This window comes from Lycorma delicatula, chromosome 11 (assembly GCF_047948215.1).
Source record: "Lycorma delicatula isolate Av1 chromosome 11, ASM4794821v1, whole genome shotgun sequence".
NCBI lineage: Eukaryota > Metazoa > Arthropoda > Insecta > Hemiptera > Fulgoridae > Lycorma > Lycorma delicatula.
The window spans coordinates 3,345,738-3,373,711 of NC_134465.1; the positions used below are offsets into that span (position 1 = coordinate 3,345,738).

The 27,974-nt window shown below is 31.1% G+C and overlaps 1 protein-coding gene across 1 annotated transcript in view; it reads left to right on the forward strand.

The window, feature by feature from the left end:
• Gycalpha99B (guanylate cyclase 1 soluble subunit alpha 2) overlaps positions 1 to 27,974 on the forward strand; it is a 426,360-nt gene that overhangs the window by 46,233 nt on the left and 352,153 nt on the right. The window contains exons 3-4 of the mRNA XM_075378887.1: positions 13,231 to 13,388; positions 21,244 to 21,425. Of these exons, the coding sequence (XP_075235002.1) occupies positions 13,231 to 13,388; positions 21,244 to 21,425 (340 nt within the window). The remainder of the gene's footprint in view (positions 1 to 13,230; positions 13,389 to 21,243; positions 21,426 to 27,974) is intronic.

Sequence of the window (27,974 nt, forward strand, 5' to 3'; positions counted from 1 at the left end):
ACTTTTAAAATATACTGGTCATTTTACATAATCTCAATATTAAAAAATTAAAATAAGTCGGCTGTAAGCGGTAATAATTGAATTTATTATTTAAATAATCAAAATATTACTGTTAATTAATCGAGGTTAGCCGAGCGAAACGAGCATTAGTAATATTTAGTTTCATTATGTTGACCGTAACCAAATAACATACGCTCGCTTCGCTAACTAACCTCGTCTACTTACCGATAAAAATATACAAATTGCATATGTTATTCTCCAACAGTGGAGGATTCCCCGGTACTTACGTTATTTCAGAATTAATCAAATTTACCGTAACATATGTCATATTTACCGGTACATGTACACTTACATTAGATCTACCATACGTCTGCAAGGTCTGGGAAGCCGATAGCGCTAATTGCATTTGCCTACACTCACACACACACACACACACACACACACACACACACACACACACACACACACACACACACACACACACACACACATATATATATATATATATATATATATCACGGAGTTCGTTAGAAATTCGTCGGTAAGAGACGACGAAGTCAACGAACTACGTTTACAGTACTAAACATGACCTAGCCTAACAGTGAGATAAAAATGGGGGAAAATAAGCTTGAAAACATTATATTTCAGTTCAGTTAGATTAGTAATAAATAATATTTTCAAAACATACACGAATTTTGTAAGACAACGATTTTTTTTTCCATTTGATGAACCGCGGGACTCGAGTATGTCATTTTATTAATTTGTTTAATGTACCTTTACGAAGTGCGCCGCTAGATAGCAGTACCTGATAGTAGTAGGTAGCGTACAAAAACTTGATAATGCACTGGAAATATATAATTTTAAAGAAAATATACTAGAGCTTGTTTTAATAGTAAATGTTGTTATGTAAATGAAAGTACTGAAGATAAAACAATTTTTTTTAATTCCCATCACTACTTTAAAAAAAATAAAAGTATTATTTTTCAAGAGAATATACTAGTTTTATTAAAAAAAGGTATAAATAAAACAACAGTAAATTCGATTGGTAAAATCGAATTTAACGATAAAAATCGAGGGTTACACTAACAAAGTAATAAGTACAATATTACATCACGGATTTTCGATTCGTAAAGGTCATTATACTAGTTTTATAATAAAATACGGTATGACTATCAACAAAAAAAAATGGCCGTGAAATTCAATTAGTTTGTTCTAAGGTAGTAAATTTTAATAATAAATCCATAAGATAACAATCAGTAATTCATAAAAAATATAAAAGAATAATCAATCAAAACCCAGTGATATCCAAAAAAATTACAATGAAATTTTAAACCGTACGGTATGATTTCACAATTATCATTTCTTCCGCTCAAAAGATAAAAATTTCTGTAACATAAATAAAACTGTTTTTAAGCAATCGATATTGATATCAATAAAGGTAAGACACTACAATTCTACTATCAAAAACAGATATACAATAATAGATAATAAACAATGTTTAAGCGTTCCATATAATAAGCAAAAATAGAAAAAATTGTTACGTAACTCATACCGGCCCGATTTCATTTATATGTAATATCATATTTACAAAAATAATACAATTCTTATGATTATTCGTTGTTTAATAAATGAAATCGGGCCGTAAGAGTTTTGTAACAAATTTTTCTATTTTTTTCTTATTATATGGAACGCTTAAACATTGTTTATTATCTATTAGTATATATGTATTGTCTATTTCATATATTTAACAAGTATTTTTTAAAAGAAATCTAAATTAATAACAGATTTTTATAATAAAAATGTAGTGTCTTACCTTTTTTTATATCGGTATCGTTTTGTTAAAAATAATTTTATTTATATTACAGAAATGTTTATTTTTTGAGCGGAAGAAATGTTATCTGCAAAACTCTTACAGTACGGTTTAAAATTTCATTGTAATTTTTTTGGATATATATATATATATATATATATATATATATACATATCTATATTTATTTTTTTAACGACTTCAAAACGGCCAAACAAAATTAAATAAAAGATTTTAGTAAACAAGTAATTAAAAGAAAAGACAGAACTGTTCATTTTATAACGGTGCACGTTTAAAAAAAAATTGAAAATCTTAAAAAATTTAATAAATTCCCACAATAATTGATAAGTGGGTTGCAATTATGATGAGTTGTTTTTTAAAATAAAAGGTAATAGATCTTCATTACCGTTATAAATAATATTTCCAGTAAAAAATTTCTGCACGTATTTAAACTATACTCATATTTATTTATTTATTATTAGTTCATCTATTTTTATTAAAATAATACATTGTTAATAAATATGATAAATTTTAAAATAAAATATAAGAAATATTCGTAAAAAATTAAACAATACTTTTTACCCCTTCACATTTATTATCAATGACTTTAGTTACCGTTACCAGGCAATATCGGGTTGATGTTGCTATAGCAACGAGAGCGGTTAACAGAACAAGTATAATAATACAGTTACAATGTAAGGTTGGCGCGGCATGTATACGGGTGGTAACGGTCGGGTGGGGTTGGTGGCGGTGTTGATGGGGTATATCACGCTAGAATAGCTGCTCGGAACGCAAAGATGTGGTTCATAATTCATCTGTAATAAATAAATAAATATATCAGCAACATTAATTATATGCTAAAATCTATTTATCATTTACATTCCACATATCCGTATTTACATTAGCTAAAGTGAACTTTGTCCCCTGTTTCGTATACGTTGTACGAGTATTCCCCTGATTCTGCTTCTTTTTTCTAAACTGAATTACACATATATGCGCAAATATAAACAACAAAACATTACCGAAGGTATATATTGAATATTTTATTCAATTTCCAATTTTCTGGGGAAATATAAAATACACAAAAGACCTATTCGTTTAAGTGATTATTTAATATTATATATTTCATCTGGTATCAAAAATAATTTGGTACGTTTTTTACAATGAATTTAATATTTTTGTCAAATTTAAGTAATTTATAATTGAAATACGTATTTAATAACAGCTTTTAAATTATTGTACAATTATATATGAATATAATAGCTTAATTTTAACCTAGAATATTTTTAAATAATTGCTTGCGTAACTTTCCAGTCTATAGCGGAAAATGCAATACTTTTCCATTTTTTTATTTTCCCATCTAGCGCTATAGCTGTAGAATGGAAAGTATTGTAATCAGTCCAATTTGGGCATATGCGGTTTTCACCGGATTTGACGTTTTTACACCTAAAGTACCCAAAAAGCCAAAAAACCGGATGGAAATTTTACGGATGTACGTGTGTATGTTCGGAATCGCTCTCTAAATTACCTTATATTTCCAGAACTAGTGAGCCGATTTTTACTAAACTTGGTCGGATATCGTTATTGATGGCATTAAATTATCAACTTAAAAGGTCAAGGGGGTGATACTGTAGAGCAAGTTCACCCTTATGATCTCCAGTTTTCTCCTAATTAAGGTCTTATTTTTCTGAGACACATTTGTTAACAATTGAAAAATCTGATGTGGACACTACATCACTTCCTTATATGCCTATTAAATTACATATACACAATTTTTTGCTGCACTAGTGTCTGCACTTAGTGTCTTAGTGTCATTTACATCGACTGACTGAGGCCTGGCTGATGAGTGTGAGGTGTAACCAGTTAGAGGTCTAAAGATGACCTCCGGTAAAGCCCCTCAGAGCTTGGAACAGAGGAGGTGGTGTGGCGATCGGTAAAGTCACAAAGCGGGTGTCTTCCCACAACGGGATTGGGATGCCCTTCATTTAAACTTATTTCATTTGAAAGTGAGATGCGATCCTTGAATTCTCTAATAAAGTGTACAATTACGCAATTGCTAAAATATTAGTTTTTATTAACATCAAATATTTATACAATTATTAATTCAACAATCTTACCTGAAATATTAGGATAGAGTAATGTCCCTTTATTACTCTTTAAATAAATAAATAAAAGTCTTATATCTATCTGATACTATGTTTTTTAAATTATTATTATGTAATCAGATAAAACAAAAACGAATAATCAGATGTTTCACCAAATCTGATGTGGACACCACATATATTCCTTGTACGTCTACTAAATTACATATACATATTTTTTTAAATGAAAAATACGTAAAGTTTTATTTCATTAATAACTTCCGATATTTTTTAATATTTTTTTTATTGTTATTATTGAATTATTGTTTACTGTAAAACTTTTTTTACCATTAGAGGTTAATAATTTTATTTATAAATCAATATATTTAAATTAAAAAAAGTTAAAAAAAAGATGAACTCTGATTCGACCCTTTTAAGATCCATATATATAATTAATTAAAATTTCATTTGACTATAATTCTGAAACCAAAGAAAATAATTACAACGTATGATAAATCGTTGAAAAGCTCTGAATGAGCTTATCACTGCAGTTAAGAAAAAGTCCAAAATTCAAATTCTTTTTGGATTTTAAGCTTTTTTGGACACTTTGCTTCAGACAATTGCAATCAAAAGGGGAGATGCACAACTAGATGTTACAACAGTCCTAAATCCAAAATTTCAACATCCTACGACTAATCGTTTTTGAGTTATGCGAGGTACATACTACGTACACGCCGAAACTAGTCAAAATGAAATCAGGGATGGTGAAAATGGATATTTCCATTGAAAACTGAAAACCAAAATTTTTTGCGATTACAATACTTCCTTTACTTCGTTCAGGAAAGTAAAAATAATATCTTTAAATTAAATTTTTTTGCAAAATCTCATGCCCACCCAAAAAAATTCTCTAAATAAACTAATAGCTAAGTGAGTATAATGCGTCAATAGTACCCCCTCTCACCACAAGGAGTGCTAGTGTAGTACTAACGTACAGCTGCTGTAGTCGACCGCTATGTGGTGACGTCACGTGTGAACGATAGAATTAAATAAATGAATAATATTAAATGAATTAAAGTGTAAAAAAAGTATTTAAAGTGACCGCTAATACCGCAACATCCGTGCTAGTTAAATACGATATGCGCGCGCGCTTTAGTTAAACTCATTGGATTAAATAAACAAAATATATTATATCTAAATAAAATTATAAATATTTTTAATTAAGTTGCGTGTGTAAGCTGTGTATCAGAAAAAAGGCGCTTGACGGGAAAGTCCTAACTGCTGTGTTGTCAGCTTTTTTATTATTCAAAGCGAGAATAAATAACAAAACCATTTTTCATCAACATGTGTGACCGACTGAAAACAAATTCAAACAAGTGAAGGAATGGCTTATGTTGTTGCGATTTTCGTATAGATGATTTTACTATAGAGCTGTACTAAAAAAAAATTTATTGTAATGTTTTTATAAAATGGGTAAAACTATTCGAAAGTAATCCCAAACAAACATTTAAACAAGTTCAAAATATAGGCTAACATCGATATAAACAAAGGTATTGCGTATTTATTTAGTATAGAATCTAAAGATGAAATTAAAACCTCTCTTTACCATTATTTACTATCATAACATTAGTTATGATGTAAATGACGTTTTATTATCGTTAATACTGTAAATAACTTTGAATAATTAATGAATATCTCAGAAAAGATTTTTCATATATTTTCGTTTTCCTCACTTATAAAATTTATCAGAAATATAAGTTAAATCTCAGTTATACATATTTATATAATCAAGCGAAAGTATTAATTTGTTAAAATGTATTTTTTTGACAATTTATATTAAAATTAAGTCAATATTTCCAATTTTTTTGAAATTTAACCTTAAAACGGCTGAAGAAAGGTAAAATATTTCGAACGACTGCAATTTTCAATTAATCAGATCGGATTTCTTATAAAATCGTTAAATCTATCCCTTAATTCAGATACTACGTATTACAATCTGGTTTAATTTTACCGTAGGCACGGAAATCAGAGTGAAATTTTCCGCTAGCCGACACAAGCTAATGAAGCGATTCCGAACCGATGTTTAAATAAAATTTCTTTTGTATTTTCACTAGAAAAACATGAACTAAATGTTTGTTCTATTCCTTTTTAATCATTTACTTTATTACATTTTTTATATTTTTTTTAATACTACAAAAAAGGCACTGCGAAAGTGTTTGGTTACACATGATTCTGTTAAATTTTTTTGCCAGTTGTAACTAAATAACGTTTATAAATTTGATGTACTAATACTAACAAAAAGTTTCAAAATCCTGAACATTTTTAGCTGTTTCTTGAGTTGTGATTTTTGTAATACAGCTATAACCCCATGTTTTCCGTTTTCATCCCCAAAACACAAATATAATTTTAGATAAATCATTCATATTAAGAAGAATAAATCGTTCGAGAAGTGTAAATCGTTCGAACGAATGAATTGTTCGTGTGCTGCGCGCAGCCACCCCGCGCGCCATCATTGGTCCACTCTGCGCCAATAGTAGCTAAAATAAAAATATGACCACATACAATAAACAAACCCACGCACGATCTTCTAGGTAGATTTCATAAGAAAGCTATCTATTGTAATTGGTACCATGATTCGACTTCCAGATAATTTCGACATATCTTCGCGATTCATATTTCCCAGACCCCAAAACTACTGTCATTTCAAAAGTTGGTTTTATATATATATATTTCACTTTCTTTTGGACACGATAACTGCCGTAATTTTGCGCCAATTGCTTTCAAATTGTTCAATAAAAATAACTCGTCCTAAAATCTCGGTAGAGTTTGTTAACGGCCAAAATCTGACCAAAGGGGTGGAAATGGGAGACTTTTTCGAAAAAACAAAATATTGCTATAACTTTCTTATTAATTAAAATATTGAATGTTTTAAACTTCAAAAAAGTTTTTTTAAAGTCAAATTTGAACCGATGTAACTTCCTCTTGTAAGATCCAAATATTTTATTAATTAGAATTTTATTTGGCTATAACTCTGAAACCAATGAAAATAAATCCCACTTATGATACATCGGTAAAATAACTCTCAATGCGGGCCATTACTGCAGCTATAAGAAAATGTACAAAATCTATTTTTGTTTTTTTTTTATTTTGGGCTTTTTTGAACATTTTTAGTCCAGTCGATTGCAATCAAAAAGGGAGGTGAACAATTAGATGTTACAACACTCCTAAATCCAAAATTTCAACGTCCTACGACTAATCGTTTTTGAGTTATGCGAGGTACATACGTACAGACGTCACGCCGAAACTAGTAAAAATGGATTCGGGGATGGTCAAAATGGATATTTCCGTTGAAATTTGAAAACCGAAATTTTTCGTGATCACAAGGAAGTACAAAAGAGAATTAATAATGATTGGTTTTTAGCGTTAGCCATGCAATTTTCTAAAACTTGCAATTTTCAAACATTATTAAATAAGCAATAAAATAAGATGTAGAGATATCCTTTATGGAATAAGTAGTAGTAAACTCAAGAACAGAATGCTATATTGATGTTTTCATTTTTTGCAATTTGTTTATTGTTATAGGTGTTTTATCAAATACTTGAAAATATTTACAGTAGATCCGGATTTAACCGGTGATCAGAAATTATAACTATTTTGAAAATTTGAATAATTTATGGCCTTGGATCTTATGAATTTGTACCTTTTTGAATTTGTTAATTATTTCTAATAGGAACAGTGTTATAGAAGTTTGTTTATTGCGAGCCCTCGAGTGACGTTACCTATGTATAAGACTACACTTCATTTACACTCATACATATCATCCTCTGAAGTATTATCTGAACGGTAGTTACCGGAGGCTAAACAGGAAAAAGAACGCTATGATAGCTATAGCGCGATTTTGGTGCTTATTGTAAATTTTGCCAGCACCCTTAGTTTCGCTCGTAGAAAAAAGTATTTCATTAAAAAATTTCCTCAGCTATCTATTGGTGTTTTTTATTTTTACATGAAATTAAAAATAAAGTCGCTGTTCTCGAAAAATTAACACTTTTTCCTTAGTTTGTTAATAAACAAATTAAATAGTTATTCGTTAATGTCCCCTAGGGCACAGTTTTATTCTGCAAATTTTTCTAAACCATTCCAATAATTTATTTGCTGTAGTAAATTTTATCGAGATTCAAATTTTTATTGACTCAACTGTAGGACAAAATAAATTGAAAAAATGTGGGTGTAGAGTTGAAGGACTGTCATAAAACAGAAGGATTGGTAAGTATCATTAAATCAAATGAATGATGACTCAAAATGTATACGGGTTTTTTGTTTCAATGTGTATTTTAGAAATTCTTATATAATTGTGAATAATATAAATATGTTCAGTTATTAGGAAGTAAATTTTATAAATCTTCCTGTTTACACATCCTTCACCAAACAAAATCTACTATTATTTCGAGGTACATAATTTTTAACAATTAAAATAAATTTCAATTGAAAAGATAATTTAATCCACGTATGGATTATCTCATTTGGTAATTTTTACTGTAGATATATATATATATATTTGTGTGTACATAAAATATTACAAAAACGTGTGGATATTATTCATTGGTATGGAAATTATTAAACAATCAGGACCTCAACCCACTCATAACCCTACATGGTAGATGGAAAGCGATAACACAATTCAAAATTATTACACTTACAAACGATCGATATCGAAGCGTTACTTTTGATATTTGACGCCATAATCAGTTCAGCTTTATTAATTCACCAAAAAAATTCATTATATTTAGTTAAAGTATTAGGTTTGTTTAAATTAAACATTTTTTATCAAAAGTAAATAAAAAAATTTAAGTTTACAATTAATGATAAATTTAAAAAATTAATTATTAAACAGTACATATTTTTATTTATTTCTTGGTACTATTTTTGTGGGGGAGTTATTAAAAGGAAACTCTCAGTCGAAATTTTAAAAACATTTTTAATAATAAAAATTACTTTTTTTTCAAATTCTATTTGCTTCTCCTGATAACTTATACTTATTAGGAGTTACTTCAAATCAATAAAATCAAAAATGTTAAAAATCTTTTCCTAAAGGAAAAAGAAATTACCCCTGTTCCATTTAAAAAATTTTTAAATTTTATGAAATAGTTAAGTTTTAATATAATTAGATAAAATATTAAGTTTTAAGATGTAAAAAAAATTGTAAATTAAAATTACTTTTGAAAAAATCTGCCAAAGTATTTCCCAGTTGTTCTGGTCAAGTTAGAGTTACCGAAATAAAATATAAACACCAAAAAACCCAAAATTCAAATAAAAAATTTTGATTTTAGGGGATACCTTAACCTGTGGAGAAAATTTTATTTATAAAGAAATGATCCCTAACAAAAAAAAAAATTAAAATTAAAAACGAAATATTTAACAAGGTTTTTTTTTTAATTTTTAAATTTTACAATTAGCTTAACTACTCATGCATAAAAAATCGTAACTAGAATTCTGTACAGAAGAATTGAAAGGAACATGGAAGAAGTGTTAGGAAAAGACCAATTTGGTTTCAGAAAAAATTTAGGAATAAAGGAAACAATTTTAGCGCTCAGATTAATAGTAGAAGGAAGATTAAAGAAAAACAAACCAACATACTTGGCATATATAGACCTAGAAAAAGCATTCGATAACGTAGATTGGAATAAAATATTCAGCGTTTTAAAAAGTTTAAGGTCCAAGTATAGAGAGATAGAAGAACAATTGCTAACAATTACAGAAACCAAACAGCAACAGTAATAATCGAAGAGCATAAGAAAGAAGCCGTAATAAAAAAGGGAATCCGACAAGAATGTTCTCATTAAGGCATCCTGGAATGTTCCAGGACTATTCCAGGATGCCTTAGTATGTGGCCTATAAGTCTGTTCCTTCTTTTAACTATATTTTTCCAAATGCTTCTTTCTTCATCAGTTTGCCGCAACACCTCTTCATTTATCACTTTATCCACCCATCTGATTTTTAACATTCTCCTACTGCACTACATTTCAAAAGCTTCTAATCTTTTTCTTCTCAGTTACTCCGATCGTCGAAGTTTCACTTCCATATAAAGCTACGCTCCAAACATATAATTTCAAAAATCTTTTCCTGACATTTAAATTAATTTTTGATGTAAAAAATTTATATTTCTGACTGAAGGTTCGTTTCTCCTGTATTATTCGGCATTTTATATCGTTCCTGCTTCGTCCATCTTTAGTAATTCTACTTCCCAAATAACAAAATTCTTCTACCTCTGTACTCTTTTATCTTCCTGTTTTTACATTCAGCGGTCCATCTTCGTTATTTCTACTACATTTTATTACTTTCGTTTGTTCATATTTATTTTCATGCGGTAGTTCTTGTGTATTACTTCATCCATGCCGTTCATTGTTTCTTTTAAATCCTGTTTACTCTCAGCTAGAATTACTATATCATCAGCAAATCGTAGCATCTTAATATTTTCACCTTGTACTGTTACTCCGGTGCTAAATTGTTCTTTAATATCATTAACTGCTAGTTACATGTAAAGTTTAAAAAGTAATGGGGATTTAATAATACTGTAAAAATATAATTATTTTTTGAATTAGAATCACCATCAGTTAATAATAGAAAGATCATTTAAAGTTTGTTCATGATATTACTGGTCTACCGATAAAATACATAAAATTCTCTACACAGTGGCATTAACAGAAAATTTAATATACATCATCATCCGTTAAATATAATTATCAACAAGTACGAATCAATTTATAAGGTAGAATGAAATTCAGTCGTCTACTCAAAGATTACTATTCAAAAAGTAACTTGCTTATTTTGTTACAAAGTAACTTTTCTCGTAAATCTTACTCAGAATAATCTAAAATGTTTATTTTATTTAGAATAACAAAAAAAGAGTTTTCTTCGTAAAACCTGTTTAAAAACTTATGAGAGAAGGAAAGTCTTCTAATAACTTTGTGAGGAATTGCATGAGTTGTTACAAAATCCTGAGAAAGCGGATAAAAAGAATGCATTAAAGGATTTCTGGTAAAAAAAGAGCTGTGTGTAGATTTACCTCTTATTCGTGAGACATTATATATTTTTAGTTGAACAAAACCGTAATCAAAAATAGAAGTTTATAAGTAGCTTACTCATTTACCTATGTCTCAATGGACTAAATTTTAATATAAAAAATTTTGTTTTGTTTAATTCCTAGTTAAAATCTGTAAATTTTTTTATATGATGTTTTTACTCAAATCAAAATTTTATGTTTTTATTTAGTTTCTGTGAACAATTATTACTATTATTTTACTTAGAATCAAATTCTGCGCCTTATCCCCAATCTGAGAACCGGATACGCCAAAATGCATGCGCGGCTCCCAGACAGGTAAGAACCCTTAGCGGGGATGTATCAGACAATATGTTCCTTCAGCCCCGTCCACTTTAATGCCACCATAAGGTGACGGTTCCACGGAGGAGTGTCGCATACGGAGGATCTGGTCACCCGGGAGCGTCATTACCACCGTCCACCCGCGCTTGTGCAGATAGACGACGGTTCTGCTGTTAGGCTGACCTCTCCCCAGGCCAATCGGCCCCACAGCACCGTTCCTTGATACCCAGATTTTCTTGTGTTCAAAGCATCTTGTTGGTAGCCGGGATCTTCCCTCTTGGCGACCAGTGTTGTACTAAAACCAAATCATGTGACGCACGCTTTTCGGTCCTTACATCGTAATATTTCGTGGACAGAATGTTTAGTTGTATTGAATGCCTCGTTCGACTTATTATTTTGACTTATTATTTTGACAATAATGCTGGTGTCTAAGGGCCTATTAATTCTATACAAGTGCTGTCTTTGGGCTTCCCATCTGGAACAGTGAAACATAACATATGCTGGCAAATCCACTAGTAGGCATTAGGGACACCTGTCGCCTTCTACACGTATCCTCTGACGAGATATGTCTTGAAACAGCCATTAGCCGTAAGGAACTGCGAGAGCTAAAAGCTTAGCCCCTGCAGTCTTCCTCTCCAACCACGGCTTGATGTCCTCTTTTTTTCTCTTTTTTTCGATGAGTCTGAGAAACCCCGTTTGGGCAGAGTGTCAGACTCGCTTATAGGTTCCGCTAGATGTTTTTAAAGTGCGTATGTGTGGCTGCTCCCTACTGACTAAACCTCCATCTCACCGATCCTCCCTTCCCGGGGCCGGACCCGCAGTTATGCATTACATATCCCCGGGAGATGCCTTCAAGCTCAGGGGATCTAAAGTCCTCGTGTATCAACACCGCTGCCCATCCGTGCAAGCACGGACAAACGCCGGCTACGCAGGGGGCTGTCCTTCATCCCCTCGCTCTTCGGTTTGTAACTTCACCTGAGTACATGTCTTAACTCATGCTTTCTAATCCTCGTGGGTCGTCAGTTTTTTAGCCCAATTTAAACTTCGCCCCAGAGCCTTATGTCTGCCTCTTTCGTGACTTCAGACTCAAAGCTTGTTACAGCATTCCATTCAGGTTTACCCATCAACATATGCTTCGTAAAATTATCTGAGTCCTTCCAGATTATAACGCTGCCTGACCCGATCCTACATATGAAAAACAAAAACTGCATGTCCCGGGCTATCATCCATTCCACAATAAAAAAATCCGGGGATCCACTCCGGTGAAACCCCCCGTGGCCTGAGAGAAGTTGAGCGAGGTGAAATCCACCTCCCGGGCTCCCTCCGGACCCGTGATTCAACCCTCGGAATGAGCCGCCTTGTCCAGCAGCCTTGGATTGATATCCCTTATCAACTCGTAAGTCCACCTTCCCTTGTTAGAGGTGTACCATCTACGTTACCGTTCGGCCAGCATTCTATTTTATGCGATATCCCTATCGCAGCCTTCATAAATCGCTGTTCTCATTTCTGCCAGCAATTTTCTTTGATGGTTGGATTTCAATTAACCCAACATCTCAGGAGTAGTCCTGAGTTTGTGTGCGACTACAAATTTACTGGTACAGTTACATTACACTGATAAGTCGATATTGACTTTATTTTTTGAAGCGAGTATAAATAAAATATTTTTTTTTTAAATATTGCATACTATTACTTAATCCGTAAATAATTTACATGATATTAGTAATTCAGAAAATTAAATTCAAGGAAGGTGTCCGCTTTTTAAAGTAGCCCCAATTATATTTTTCAATTTTTCCCGATTTGAAAAAAGGAGAAACAGGGATTGATTAATATCATTGAATCTTAAAACTTAACTATAATTTTAATGAAGGACTTAACTCTATAGAAAAACGTTTTACAATTAACATGTTTCATTTATCTTTTATATTTTATTACAATAGACTATAATTGTATTTATATTTTGTTTACAGTTGATGCATCAGATTTCCTTGCCAAACTTGGTGAACGTTTGATCACAACAACAAATGATGCAAAATTACTTAAATATCTTGGAGGGGATTTAAATACATTCCTAACTACATTAGATGGCGTCTTAGATGTTATACAAGGACAAGACAATGATCATCAGGTAATATATTATATATGTATTACGATATATATCTTTTTTTCACTTAATCAAGAAACAGAGTTTAGAAAATACACTATTTCCTAACAGAAAGTGGTGTTTGTTCATTTATACTATCGGGTCTTATTCTTTTTTATAGCTGTGACACATATAAATTTTTAAAAAAATTGTGAGATGTTCGCTTTACAGTCAGTATACAAGGCCATCAGAATGAAAGTTACTTCAGGGGTTAATACATCTTGCATTTAGATATCCATGTTGGTATTCAACAGTGGTTTATCAGCTAAGAAGGTTATGAGAAACCCATTCTTTTCAAACTTTCCCTAATAAGCCAGGCATAAGTTCTTACCGTTGAAAATTGCTACACCATTATGGTATTCGTAATATTCAGCTAGTCAGTGTTACTTTAAATAACTTCAAACATCATAGGTGCTGAAGCTGATTTCTTACATTTTTTTTTTTTGAGTCCATTCTCATCTTTTCAAGCTGAACTTATCAGTTTCTGATAACTCCAATTTCCTTTTAAATCGTATACTATTTTTAATTGCTTCGTTTTATCTTCTACCATCTTCTTTACATCCTTCAAGCATTGTTTTAATCAGTCATTTTCTTCTCATGATACGTCCAAGCCAGAAATATATTTGCAACCAGATATTTATATCCAATCAGAATGATATTTCCTATACTTATACTATCTATAATAAGTTTGTTATCTATTTTGAATTCATGCTTAAACTAAATAAAAATATAAATAACTCGCTCATCCGGTTAGCCAAATGGTTTTTTTTTAAACTCCGGGACCACTGTTAAGGTATTACTTCAGAGGATGAGTTGAATAATTTGTAGCGTGTTAAAATCCCATGCCTGACCGGGATTCGAACACGGGATCTTTGGATGAAAGGCTGAGACGGTTACACTCGCGCCACAGAGCCCGGAAAGTGAAATGCAGTTGAATTCGTCATTGTAAAATCAGCTGATTTTCGAAGTCGACAGTTCTACAGTTCGATTCCTTTTAAAGGCAGCTACTTATGTATAGATTTGTTGCTAGACTGTGGATACCGATGTTCTTTCAATTCAATTAACAGTACACGTCTCAGGAGACTTCATGTTTACCGGTACATTTACACTTACATTGCAGTTACGTCAGGTCTGGTAAGCCGGTAAAAGTAACTGCACTTGCTTATACACTCACACCCAAACCAGGAAATAGCTTGAAGACTGGTTTGAGAAAATAATATCTTATAATTAATCTTCCTAATTTTTATTTCTATAGATTTTGTTAATAATTCATATCTTATTTAAAAGGAATACTTAATATTCTCCCTAAAGTATCTGCACTGATTATTTCCTTATTTAGGTTGAACCCTCTTTTATGGGAAGGAGTGGACTAACTTTAAGTACTGTTTTACAATTATTCAGAATATTTTTGTTAATTGAGATTTGATAAATAAAACATTAAATTAAAAACATTTTCAATAATTTACATTGATAAATTTAAAATATATATGTATAATAGATATAAGAAAGTGATTTTATCATAAAATCATAGGAAAGGAGTGATAAGAATCAACAAGCAATTCTATTAAAAAAAGAACAGACTGGAAAAAAAGAGAAATTATTTTTATAAATTAATTACTTAATTGAATCAATAAGTCTCTGCTTTCATTAAAAAAAAGCTGTTTAATTTTACCTTAAACTATATTTTATTGATACTTGACCGCAAAGACAAAGTTTGTTCAATTTTATTTATTGGTTTAGTCCTTCTCTCTTGTGTGAACGGCAATGGTTTATTGTCTTTCGGTTTGTTTTTTAGCCAACTTTTGTTTCCTGACATTTATTTTCACAATATTCTGTCATAACGTCACCTAATTGTAAAATCATCAATTGAATTTCGTTGTTTCATCTCCAAAAAAAAAACTAAATAATAAAAGTAAAAAAAACAATGATTTATCCCTTTATTCTACAATAATTTCTTTATCCTTTTCTAGGACATTTTGATTCATATCTTTAAGATATTTATTAATAAAGATTAGGAATAGGATGGACGCTTACTCATTTACCTATGTCTCAATAAACTAAATTTTAATATAAAAAATTTTGTTTTAATTCCTAGTTAAAATCGGTAAAGTTTTATATATTGTTTTTAATAAAATTCAAAATTTTATGTTTTTATTTAATTTCCGTGAACGATATTAATATTATTTCACTTAGAATCAAATTCTTTACAACCTTCTTTTAAAATATTTATGTATTTATTACCAATTTAACAAAGTTATCTTACGCCGACCATATAAAATATTGTATTATTCGGCTCGTTTTGTTTTTTACTGTAGATTTCTCAAATCCAGGGTGTTCAAAAAGTGACACAACCTTTGGAAAATTTAGAATAGTTTTTGAAAGCGACCTCCATTATGCGATTCACATAATTCAATATGTCGTTGCACGTTCTTAAAATCATGTTGTAACAAAAAATATTATATTTAAATAAAATGATAAATATTTTAAATTAAGTTGTGTCTGTAAGAAACAACCCACAGTCATGGAAAGTCCTATAACTTTATTGTTAGCTTTTTTTTACCCTTCTTTTAAGGTCGAATTTCAAAAAATCTATATATTGGGTTTTATATATTCACATAAAAATTAAATGCACCAAAAATAAAGTTTATATTTTCATTTGTTACCGAGAAATTAAAAAAAAAAAATAATCAGGTTCCAAAAAAATTATATCCATTTTAACCCTTTAAACTGGGAATTTCAAAAAATCTAAAAATTTGTTTTTAGATATTTATATGAAGAAACTGTACACACCCAAAATCAATTTGAAATCTATATTTGTTACTGAGAAGTTCAAAAAATAGAATAGTTCATTTATACTCCCTTTAAACTCGCAATTTCAAAAACTATTTTGTTAGTGCGTATTTACACCGTAAGGAGAATGTGTATACAAATTTTCATAAATTTATCTTCAGTATTTATTGATCGTTGATTATGAATGAGTATTTTATTTTATGTTTTAATTTTTAAAAAATTAATTTTAATAAAAGACTTATAGAAATTGTCAATTACGAATAGTATATATAAATATGTATATACAATATAAATATTTATGATGTAGTTTTTTTAAATCAGGTGGACTTACATTTTAGTCATTTAAACTTTGTTTTCTTTTAATTAACTTCGTTTTGCATTCTAAAAATTTAATTTTTTTCTATAAAATAATTAATAATTTTTCTTTTATTTTTTTCATTCATTTTTCTCTTAACGTGTTTCTTTGACTGTGTAGTATGTTTAAGTGCGCGTGTATATTTGAAAAGAATATAAAGAAACTCTCATATTTTCATTAACAGACTTCTCTCATGCTTACTCTGTTTATATAATAAAAGCTACAAAATTACAGTCATACCAGAACAGAGTTTATCTCCATTCTCTTAATTTTGGTCCAATTTCGTAAATTTTCTTTATGTATATACGTATGTACGTGCGCGAATGTAGGTTGTTAATTATAAATGTTTTTTGTATTCATATATCCTAACGTATATTGTACTTTATTATTAAAATATTTTGCTTTTAATTTTGTATATATAGACTACTTTTTATTTCATCACTTACTTTTTTCATTAGTTTTTAAAATTAAGTTGCAAACCCAGAAGTGATTCAACAAAAGTAGTTCTAATTTAATTTTTTTAATTAAGATAATCTATTATAAAATTATTCTCATCGTGGATATATATTTTAAAAACTAAGTATTTTTTTTTTGTTACTCTAATTCTACAAAGCTTTCCATCATACTCAATTTCTTTTTAGGTAATATTTTTTGTTTAATTACAATCAGGCAAGAACTAAATTAGTTTTCATATATTCATTAATATTTAGTGAAGAAAAAAATTCTCTGAAATATATGTTTCATATTATAAATTTTGATTTTCCCATTTAAGATCTTAAATTAACTAATTAAATCGAGATATTTATTTTTTGTTTACCTAATCTATAATTGTAAATTAATACCAATTTTTGGAAGTTAGAAAAGAATTTGATTATAATTTTAAGTCCATATTAGTTACGGAATCGATTGAAAAATTTCATTAAAAAAAATTTAATTTAGTCTTATTAAGATTTAATTATTTTTATCATGTCATCTATCTTTTTTTATAGCGAGTGTTAAAAAAGTAACGCAACCTTATGGGGCGAGGGACAGGTCGGTACGGAGCTGCCGTGCGTCCCTGTTTGCACAAGTCGACAGTAGCGATGAAGTGCGGGGACTCTCGAGCCCCTGAGTTAAAAGACTGATTCCCGGCGGGGCTATCTTTTCGGGGGTGTCCCCGTTAGAGGGGAAGCACAAAAGACCGATCTCCGGTTGTTGGGTTATGGTGGCCGGGCACGGCATAGCCGGGCCTGGCGTTTCCCTCATCTGGCCACTAGAGGCGAAGGCCCCTCCCAGAACCGTGTTCATGCTTAATTGGGGGTCTGCTTCAGGAAGGCAGGGTTTAAAAATGAAAAAAAAAACCTTATGGAAAAATGTTTCTTTCTTTGTTGCTAGTTTAATTGACGGGAGAAAGCAAAAATGGATTACACAATGCAGTAGAGAATATTCATTTTCTCCCAGTACATTTGATGTGCCAGTTTTGCTCAGAACCAGAATGCGTTCACAGAAAAGTTTGGTGTGGATGCACCAAATAAATCTTCCAATAAGCGGCTGTACGATAAGTTTCAAGAGACAGGGAATGTGACAGATGTAGCCAAAAGCGGTCGACTGAAATAGCTAACATCAGACAAGTTGATCGACGTGCAAGCTGCATATTCTGTTCGTCCCGAGAAATCTGTGCGACACCTATCTAGCCTCTCCGTTGGTAGTGCCCACATGGCATCGCCCAAGTGTTTAAATATGCATCCGCCCAGAATTCGTGTCGTTTACGAATTGTTATCTAGAGATACTGGAAAACGTGTAACTTTCTGTCAGCGGTTCATTTCATCTGTAACGCCAGATGGGGAAGAACTCGATAATTGGTTTCGGTCTGACGAGGCACGGTTCCACCTTGATGAATACCTGAATACACAGAATTCACGCGTTTGGTGTACGAGAAATTCACATCGGCTACAGAGTCTCGTCTGCACGGCCAAAATGTGGGTGTTTAGTGTGCAATTTCATGTAGGAAAATCTTCTCGAAATTCTCTCACTGTACAGTGAACAGTGAGCGCTACCTACAGATGGTGCAACAATTTTTAAACTCTACATCTGCAGACCGGGTAGAGTAGACGTGATTTCAAAGACAATGCTACGGCTCATACAACACTATGTGTTTGCCAACAACAGTATGACTTTAATTGATCATTGTTTTTATGGACAAGTGAATTCGAAGGGGTTGTGGTCCGTTCGGTCTCCTGATTTATCACCTCCTGATTTTTTCTTCTGAGGACACCTTAAGGATTCTGCTTACATAATTCACCCTCAAATCATTGCCGAATTAGAGAGCGAATTAAAGGATGGGTCGCTGCAATTCCTTTTTTTTTTTTTGTCTTCAGTCATTTGACTGGTTTGATGCAGCTCTCCAAGATTCCCTATCTAGTGCTAGTCGTTTCATTTCAGTATACCCTCTACATCCTACATCCCTAACAATTTGTTTTACATATTCCAAACGTGGCCTGCCTACACAATTTTTCCCTTCTACCTGTCCTTCCAAAATTAAAGCGACTATTCCAGGATGCCTTAGTATGTGGCCTATAAGTCTGTCTCTTCTTTTAACTATATTTTTCCAAATGCTTCTTTCTTCATCTATTTGCCGCAATACCTCCTCATTTGTCACTTTATCCACCCATCTGATTTTTAACATTCTCCTATAGCACCGCATTTCAAAAGCTTCTAACCTTTTCTTCTCAGATACTCCGATTGTCCAAGTTTCACTTCCATATAAAGCGACACTCCAAACATACACTTTCAAAAATCTTTTCCTGACATTTAAATTAATTTTTGATGTAAACAACTTATATTTCTTACTGAAGGCTCGTTTAGCTTGTGCTATTCGGCATTTTATATCGCTCCTGCTTCGTCCATCTTTAGTAATTCTACTTCCCAAGCAATTCCTTAACAATCGTTAAAACATGAGTTTAAGAGATGCAACGTTGTATTGAATTATGTGAATCTCATAATGGGGGGTGGGGCTACTTTCAAAAACTATTATAACATACTTATTTTCCCATAATGTTGCGTCATTTTTTGATCACCTTTAATATACGGCCGATGATTACTGTATTACTGCTTAGTCTTTTACTGCAGATGAGATGATATTTTATTATGATTTATTCCAAAATAATTACACAGTAATATTACCTTTAATGAGATAAGTCATACTGCATATTTAATTTTATCATTTAAAACTTTCTTATTACGAAAGAGAATTATATTAAAATATTATAAAAAATCTGATGTGGAAGTCAACATGACTTCCTTGTACGACTATTAAATTACATATACACATTTTTCCTACACTTCATTTAAACTTATTTCATTTGAAAGTGAGATACGATTCTCCAATTCTTTAATAAAGTTTTTTTTCACATTAGTTTGTTATTATTGAATTACTATTTATTGTAAAAACTCTTTTTACAATTAGAGGTTAATAATTATTAGTAAATCAATATATATAAATTAAAAAAAAAAAATTAAAAAAACAAGGAAATGAAGTCGGATTCAAATCGATGTGCCTTCCCCTTCTAAGATCAAAATATTTCATTAATTAAAATTTTATTTGGCTATAACTCCGTGACCAATGAGTAGTTGGTTCCAACCAATATCATAAGTACCACTTATGATATATCATTGAAAAGCTGTCAATGAGAACTTTTTAAGAAAAAATCCAAAATCCAAATCTTTTGTTGGATTTTGGGTTTTTTTGGACACTTTTAGTTCAGTCAATTGCAATCAAAAAAGGATTGTAAAACTAGTTCTATTTCAAGAATTTCAATATCCTGTGGCTCATCTATTTTGAGTTATGCGAAATACATACGTAAGTACAGACTTCACGCCGAAATTAGTCAAAATGGATTCAGGGATGGTCAAAATGGATATTTTCGTTTAAATATGAAAACCGAAATTTTTCGCGATCACAATACTTCATTTACTTTGTACAAGGAAGTAAAAAATTAAAATATTTTCAAAATATTAAAATCAAAATAAAAAATAATAAAAATAAAATATTAAAATCAAAATATTTTCAGTCATCTCCGTTAGTCATTTGTGATTATCCTGTTATTTGTGCTTCTGTTTTCACACTGGTGTTAACTGATATTGCCGGTTTTATTTTTTTTAATTAAATATACCGCTGTTGTGAATGCGGTCGAAATGTACGTTTAATTTGAATTGTGCATTAACTTATATCTTTTTTTTTATTTAGTTCATAGAATGTTTAATGTTTTATAAATTTTTTTATGCTTATATATTTCATAAATGTTCAAATATGATCCTTTTTTTGTATTTGTTGAATATCAAAATTTTTTATTCGTATAGTTCTAAATTTTTAAATAAATATTATTTCAGGTTCGTAGAAATAACAAATATTGATATAATTTATTATGATTTTTTTTTAATATTATGCATATTAAAGAATTATTTAACAATCTCCGTTGCGGAATTATATCTTCCAGCCTTTTTTCTGGAAGAACCCGGTTTCAAATCCCGGTAAGGCATGGCATTTTTCATATGCTAAAATTTTCATTCCGTATTCCCCAAAGTACTTGTTGAATTAATTATTAAAAAAAAAAGCATACCTACTACTGATTAAAAATAAGGGCAGATTATGGATATGTAACAGTGAGATTACGAAACAAAAAGTATTTAATAATTTTTTTTTTTTTTTTTTTACAGGTAACTTCAGCGTTCGTTTGTGGGGCTCCAGGTACCGGTTCACTGGAACTACGTTTAACAACAGAACGTATTCCTGTAGCATATTTACTACGCGGAGCTTTAAAAGCTGTTGCTAATGTATTTTATCAAACAAATGCAACCATTATATTTCAACCAGATCTACACGATCCGAAACAATTCAGGTCAGTCTCTCTTTTTTACGTTATTTATATCTTTTTAAATGCATCCAACTTGAAATTAGTTCTATATTTATAGTCTCTTTTATCTAATATTCATTGAATTCATCAATTCAGGCTGAATAAAAATTTCTATTCCAATACATGAAAGGGGGTTTAAAATCTAAAGATTCATTATCAGGATGGTATTAATAAAAATACAAACACTTTCAAACCCTTCCCTTTTCTTTTTCCTGTTTAGCCTCCGGTAATTACCGTTCAGATAATACCGAGGATGAATGAGGTTGATATGTATGAGTGTAAATAGAGTGTAGTCTTGTACAGTCTCAGTTCGACCGTTCCCGAGATGTGTGGTTAATTGAAACCCAACCACCAAAGGACACCGATATCCACGATGTAGTATTTATATCCGTGTAAAAATAACTGACTTTACTAGGACTTGAACGCTGGAACTCTCGACTACCAAATTAGCTGATTTTGGAAGAAGCGTTCAACGCTAGATCAACCTGGAGGGTTATCGAAACCCTCCCCACCACAATTATATTCAAAACCTCCCCTGCCCAAAAAAAAAAGATACGTATACATTTGTCATTTTTCGGCGATTAAAAATTCACAGTAGGCTATACGGTCGTTACATTATAACTGGTTATCTTCTTCAGTCCAAACCAACGAGGTTAAAGATGGTGAGGGACGTCAGTGAATCCAAAAACCGATAATCAATAGAAATCATTATGGTGAAACGTAAAAAATAATTGTTCTACAGATCTGTATCCACAGAATCCTGTTTTGTATTTATCTCTACATCTCGCCATACATTTTCTCGCCTTGTAATCCCGTACTTCCCTCTTCCTTATCACCGACTACTTCAAGGGTTCCTACAAAAAAAAGCTTGCGAACATTCCTTGGCCTATCTTTAAGTAATCTCTCCTCAAAATGTGTAGTATCTATTTATCCTCCTTCTATTTCTCTCCTTTTCATCATTTCTAATTTTCCAGCTTCTTCTTGTGTCCGAAGAAAATGTTGAACGTGTAAAAGAATCTTTTTTGCGTAGTCCTAGGAAATTCGTTAGGAAGGCTAGCCAAAAATGATCGATCCCAGTGATATCTGTGTGAAGGGTTTTAAGGACAAACTTACAACTTCATCCATATCGTTTACAGATGTTACAAGCTCTAATGCCTACAGATTAATGTTTGCGAGCTAGCTTTGCAAATAAAATGACACCGCGACAATGAAGACTTTCTTTATCGTATCGTATTCAGTGATGAATTAACATTTAATTGAAATGGAAAAGTAAATACTCATAATGTGCGTATCTGGGAATCAGAAAGTTCTCACGAAATATTGCATAGTGTGAACGAGACCCCACAAAATTGAATTTTTTTTTTTTATCCTGACGGCAAGTGTGTCTGGAATGAAATATCTTGATATGCTACATCTACGGCTCTTTCTTCAACTGCAATATAAACCATAGAATTTTATTTGTAACAAGATGGTACGCCACCTCACTGGCATAATGCTATACGTGATTGGTTGAATGAAATTCTCATCGACCTCTGGATTGGTTGCCGAAGACCAGATATGACAGGACTCGTTTGTCGTGGCATCTACCTTTCGCTCGATCTGATCCCGTGCTATTGTCTTCTTTGGGGGTTTATAAAGAATCAAGTGTATATATCATCGTTACCGCCTATCCGACTTGAAACACAGGATTGAAGAGCAGCTGTCGCATCAATTACTCCAGACGCATCAAGTATTGGATAAACTCTCCTGTCCGCTGGATCTGTGTGTGACGAATTGTGGTCACATTAAACACTTATAAGAAACACTGTTTGAGTGGTTCTTTCATTTCATATATAATTTATCAATGTAAATAAAAGTGAATAAATATTACATAATTTTAAAACCCCGTTATTAATTTTGAAACACACGGTATAATTCTGATCTATTAGCTTGATGAAATAACGGCTGTAGTAGAAGCCAGATAGAATTTTTGTAATGATTATTAAGTATGAAATGCACGTGCCGTTTATCAGTCGCACGATGTCATTAATATCAGAACCGAAGATAATTTCTCTTCAAGAGTGAAGTTTTATTTAAAAAAGTTAAAACTTTTTTTACAAATGTTAGCTAATGAAAAATTTATTTTCGAAATTATAGGTCATCTTAAGGTTTTTACATTTGGGAATCAGGTTTGAAATAAAAAAAACTGTCATAAATATCATGAGATCCAAGCTGTAAAAAACAAATTTATATTTTTTTCTTTCCCGGTGAAAATAGCCAGAATAGGTATATTAATGGGGAAAGTATGATGATCGTGTCTAATTGGGGTATTTTTTTTTACAAATCATATTTCTTATAGATCATTAAGGTCCAAATAGTTCTTTAGCTAGACAAAAAGAAAATCCCTTTCGGCTCGTCGGAAGACGGAGGTAGATTTCATCGGTGCTAAGTAAGAGATAAAAAAGATTTCCACCTTTAAATTAAGAAAAATTTAAAATTTACTCAATACAACAATGGTTGCATCTGAAAAAAGTTTCACATGTTTAGCATACGAAAACCCCCACCTTCTTATAATTCCAGCTAAATTTTGGTCAACCTTTGCCGTAAGGTTGGTCATATCAAAAATTGTTTCTGACAAAGGTTTTAGGTAATGTTTAGAGGACTAACGATCGCTTTAAACCAGTTCGATCTGTCTCTATTAAGGAAGGTATCATTTTTTTTTGTCTTCGAAATCCTATTTCTTCCACCCCCTGGATCAATGATTGGTGATATAAAAAATCTTTACTTAAATAAATCCCTAGGTCCTTATTCAAAAAATAGTAGGAACTTTAAACGAATTCGTTATTTTACTTAATAAGAAAGTTATAGCGATATTTTTTTTTTCGAAAAGCTCTCCCATTTTCCCATGTCTCCGATTTTGGCCATTAATGACCTCGAACGAGATTTTTAATGAGTTATTTTTAAGGTTCAATTTGAAAGTGATTGGCGCAAAGTTACGGCAGTTATTGTATCCATAGGAAAGTAAAATATATATATATATATATATATATATATATATATATATATATATATATATATATATATATATATAAACGTATATATAAAATGATGAGCTAACAGTGATTTTGGGGTCTGGGGGATGTGAAACACGAAGATATGTGGAAATTTCCGGAAGTCGAATCATGGTATCCATTACAATAGGTAGCTTTCTTATGAAAACAACCTAAAAACATATATATATATATATATATATATATATATGTGTGTGTGTGTGTGTGTGTGTGTGTGTGTGTGTGTGTGCTTACGTATGTTTGTATGTGTATCGTACTGTTTTTGGCCTTATATCTTAGGATTGACCAAACCGATTTACTTCAAATTTTGATCAAATATTTCTATATATGGACCATTGATCATATTAATTATTTTTTCAAAATTGGTTAACCGGATGGTGAGGATATCGCAAAAAAAAACAATTTCAGTATTCTTCAGAAGCATTGTAGAGAAAATTTTATTAAAGAAAATCTGTTGCAAAATATTTTTTTTTAAAATCAACCTCCTTTTAAAATCTAAATATAAATTTTTTATTCTTTTCCTTTCGGCCACCCTTCGGTTTAAATACTTTTTTTAAATATTTGAAAATATAGTTCATATATAGAGCTATCAAAAAATGTCTTCAATTTTCTTAAATTATAAACCCCGGATCTAAAATGCAAAAACACCAATTTTGAAAATTTTCTTTTTCTTATTTTTGCCTTTTTGTAAGCAAATCTGTTAAGTTTAATTTAAATATGAATATTTTTATAACTTAATAATTTACAATTTATAAAGTAGAAAAATAAAAAATGAAAACGTGTGTGCAATGTACTATATGACTTGACCGGTGTAGCCGGGAAAGTCCGGAAATACTTTGCCAGCTTTTTTATCTGAGTAGCGTACACCTGCGCATAATATACAAATGACACTAGCTGTAATATTTGAGGGTGAATGAGTCATGCGTATAGCGACAAGAGAGAAGCACTATTTTGTAGAAGGGGGTTTAGATAGAACACCAGGTGAAAGCGTAACATACCATAATGCTCGTGTCCAAGCTGTGAAAAGTGTCAGTAAGAATTGGACGGAAGAGGTAAACAAATGAGTGACATGTTATCAGATCTAGTATTATTTATAATACAAACATTAGTCAACTTTTGATTAATTGTATATAGAGCGTTGTACTTCAGCCGGTTAATACCACATAAAACAATTAACAATACACTATTAATATATTACTAAAAACGATTTTCCCCGTAACTGTATTTCACACTGCATTCATTTCAACTACAGTAGAGCTTGGACTCAATCTAAAAATTTACCTATCTGCCGATCTTCTCGGTGAAATGACGTAATATTTCTATTTTTCATCTGTTTGATTCTGGATTCGAATCCCTCTCAGATGTCATATTTTTTACACGCTAAAATGTTTCATTTTTATTTTTTTTTATTAGGCTAGTAACAGGAAAAGTATTCTGCTGTAAAAATACTGCCTAATCTTTCCCATATAATTTCAGCAAAAAGGAAAAGTGGGCATAAATACTCCGTTTCTTTTTCTTTGTGGGAGAAATATATTTCTCACTTCTAAAAATACTGGCTAGATAAATAGAATTTTAATGAGGAAGGAAAAATGAGAACAATGACTATTGAAGGATATAAGCTGTTTTTTCTTTAAAATTTTGTAATTCCCTAACATTACGTGCATAAATAACCGTATTAAAATCGTTTAGAACACTTAACAACATCAAGATATTATCCTGTTTCTGTATTAAAATTTTTTTTAAAGTAATTTCAGTACTACCAACTCATACTTGTTAATCATCTTTCTTTCTTTTTCTGTTTAACCTCTTAAACTACCAAAAATTATTACTTCAGAGGATGAATGAGGATGATATGTGTGAACGTAGATGATGTATAGTCTTGTACAATCTCAGGTTGACCATTCCTGAGAAGTGTGGTTAATTCAAACCCAACCACCAAAGAACTCCGGTACTTTCAAATCTAGTATTCTAGATCTAGTATTCAAATCCATATAAAACTAACTGCCTTTACTAGGATTTAAACTCTAGAACTCTTGACTTCGAAATGAGCTGATTTTCGATGACGACTTCATCACTAGACCAACCCGGTGGGTTACTTAATCGTATAAATCCAATCTGAACACTGAACAAAATAGAGATCAAGACCTTCTGCGAGGATCTTATGTAGAATTGTAGATAAATCAAGGTTCAAAAAATAATATTTATATATGATCGTCACCCTGAAATGATTTAAAAAAACTTTCTGTCCGACTAATATTATTTTTATTATAGATCGATCGAAATAATTCATTTACAGGGGAAAAAATTCTTACCTGAATTTTTATAGGTGGAAATGGTAAAGGAGCTAATAAAAGTAAAAAAAAATAAATGTGTAAGCGGTGGTAGTGGAGGGTTGATTTGGGAGGTGGAAAAGGGGTGAAAAATGGTATTATAGAAATTTCCGGTGAAACTTGATGTCAACAAAATTTGTGGTTATTTAAGATACAGAAAAGTATACTTTCAACAAGTTTCGTCAAAATTAAATTATTTTTGCGGAAATGAAAAATAAAAAACAAAAAAATGATGATTTTTGGCATTTTTCTAGGAAATTTTGAGATTATGTTAAAAAATGACCTCTACAAAAGTTGTAGATTTTTGCATGATCTACAACTTTTTTTAACCCCAAATCACCAGTCTATCACCTTCGCTCACGCATTTATTTATTTTACGTTTATTATAAGCCCCGTTTTCATTTCCACTTATAAAAGTCCAGGTAACAATTTTTTTTTCTAAGTATGATTTGGTTGGACTATTAAAGAATTATTTTCATTAAAATCTGATGTGATTTTATTTTCATGGATTAAATTAGCCTAAATTAATTAATACCGTAAAAAATATTTTATTTATTTTTTTTTTTTATTTTTATTTTTTTAATACTTATTTTCCCACCTACTCCTCTAGAACGGATCTACAATCAAGTTTGACTCGAACCCGAGGAGTGTCCTTTACTCTAGCTCGCCTCCCCACCAGCCGGCTGTATGTCCGGCGCGGCAGGTCAGCTCACCGGTTAGCTCTTTTATTTATTTTATAGATATTCATCATACACTGATTACTGAGAGTCCACCACCCTTGTTCTCTCAGCAACAGTCACCCCTATTCTTTAATCTCTCTCTTTTTTTATATGATATCATACCAACCCAACCGATTAGTTTAAAACTTAAGCCGCGGAGTCCTCAGGTTTCTTCACTTCTCTGCCCATCCACGCAAGCACGAACGTGCATGAGCTCCACCTTGGGCTGTCCGTCATCACAATCGAGCAAGAGCACCACCTCGAATTCTACGTGTAAAAAACTAATCAAAAAATATCCTTACGAAAAATGGAAATTTTTCCTTCGTTCTACCACTGTCCGCCATTTTCTTATTTTTATACAAAAATTTATATTTCAAGTTCGGATGGACAAATCTCATTAATAATTGGTAAGCGTCTTGGTAATAAAGTTTTAAA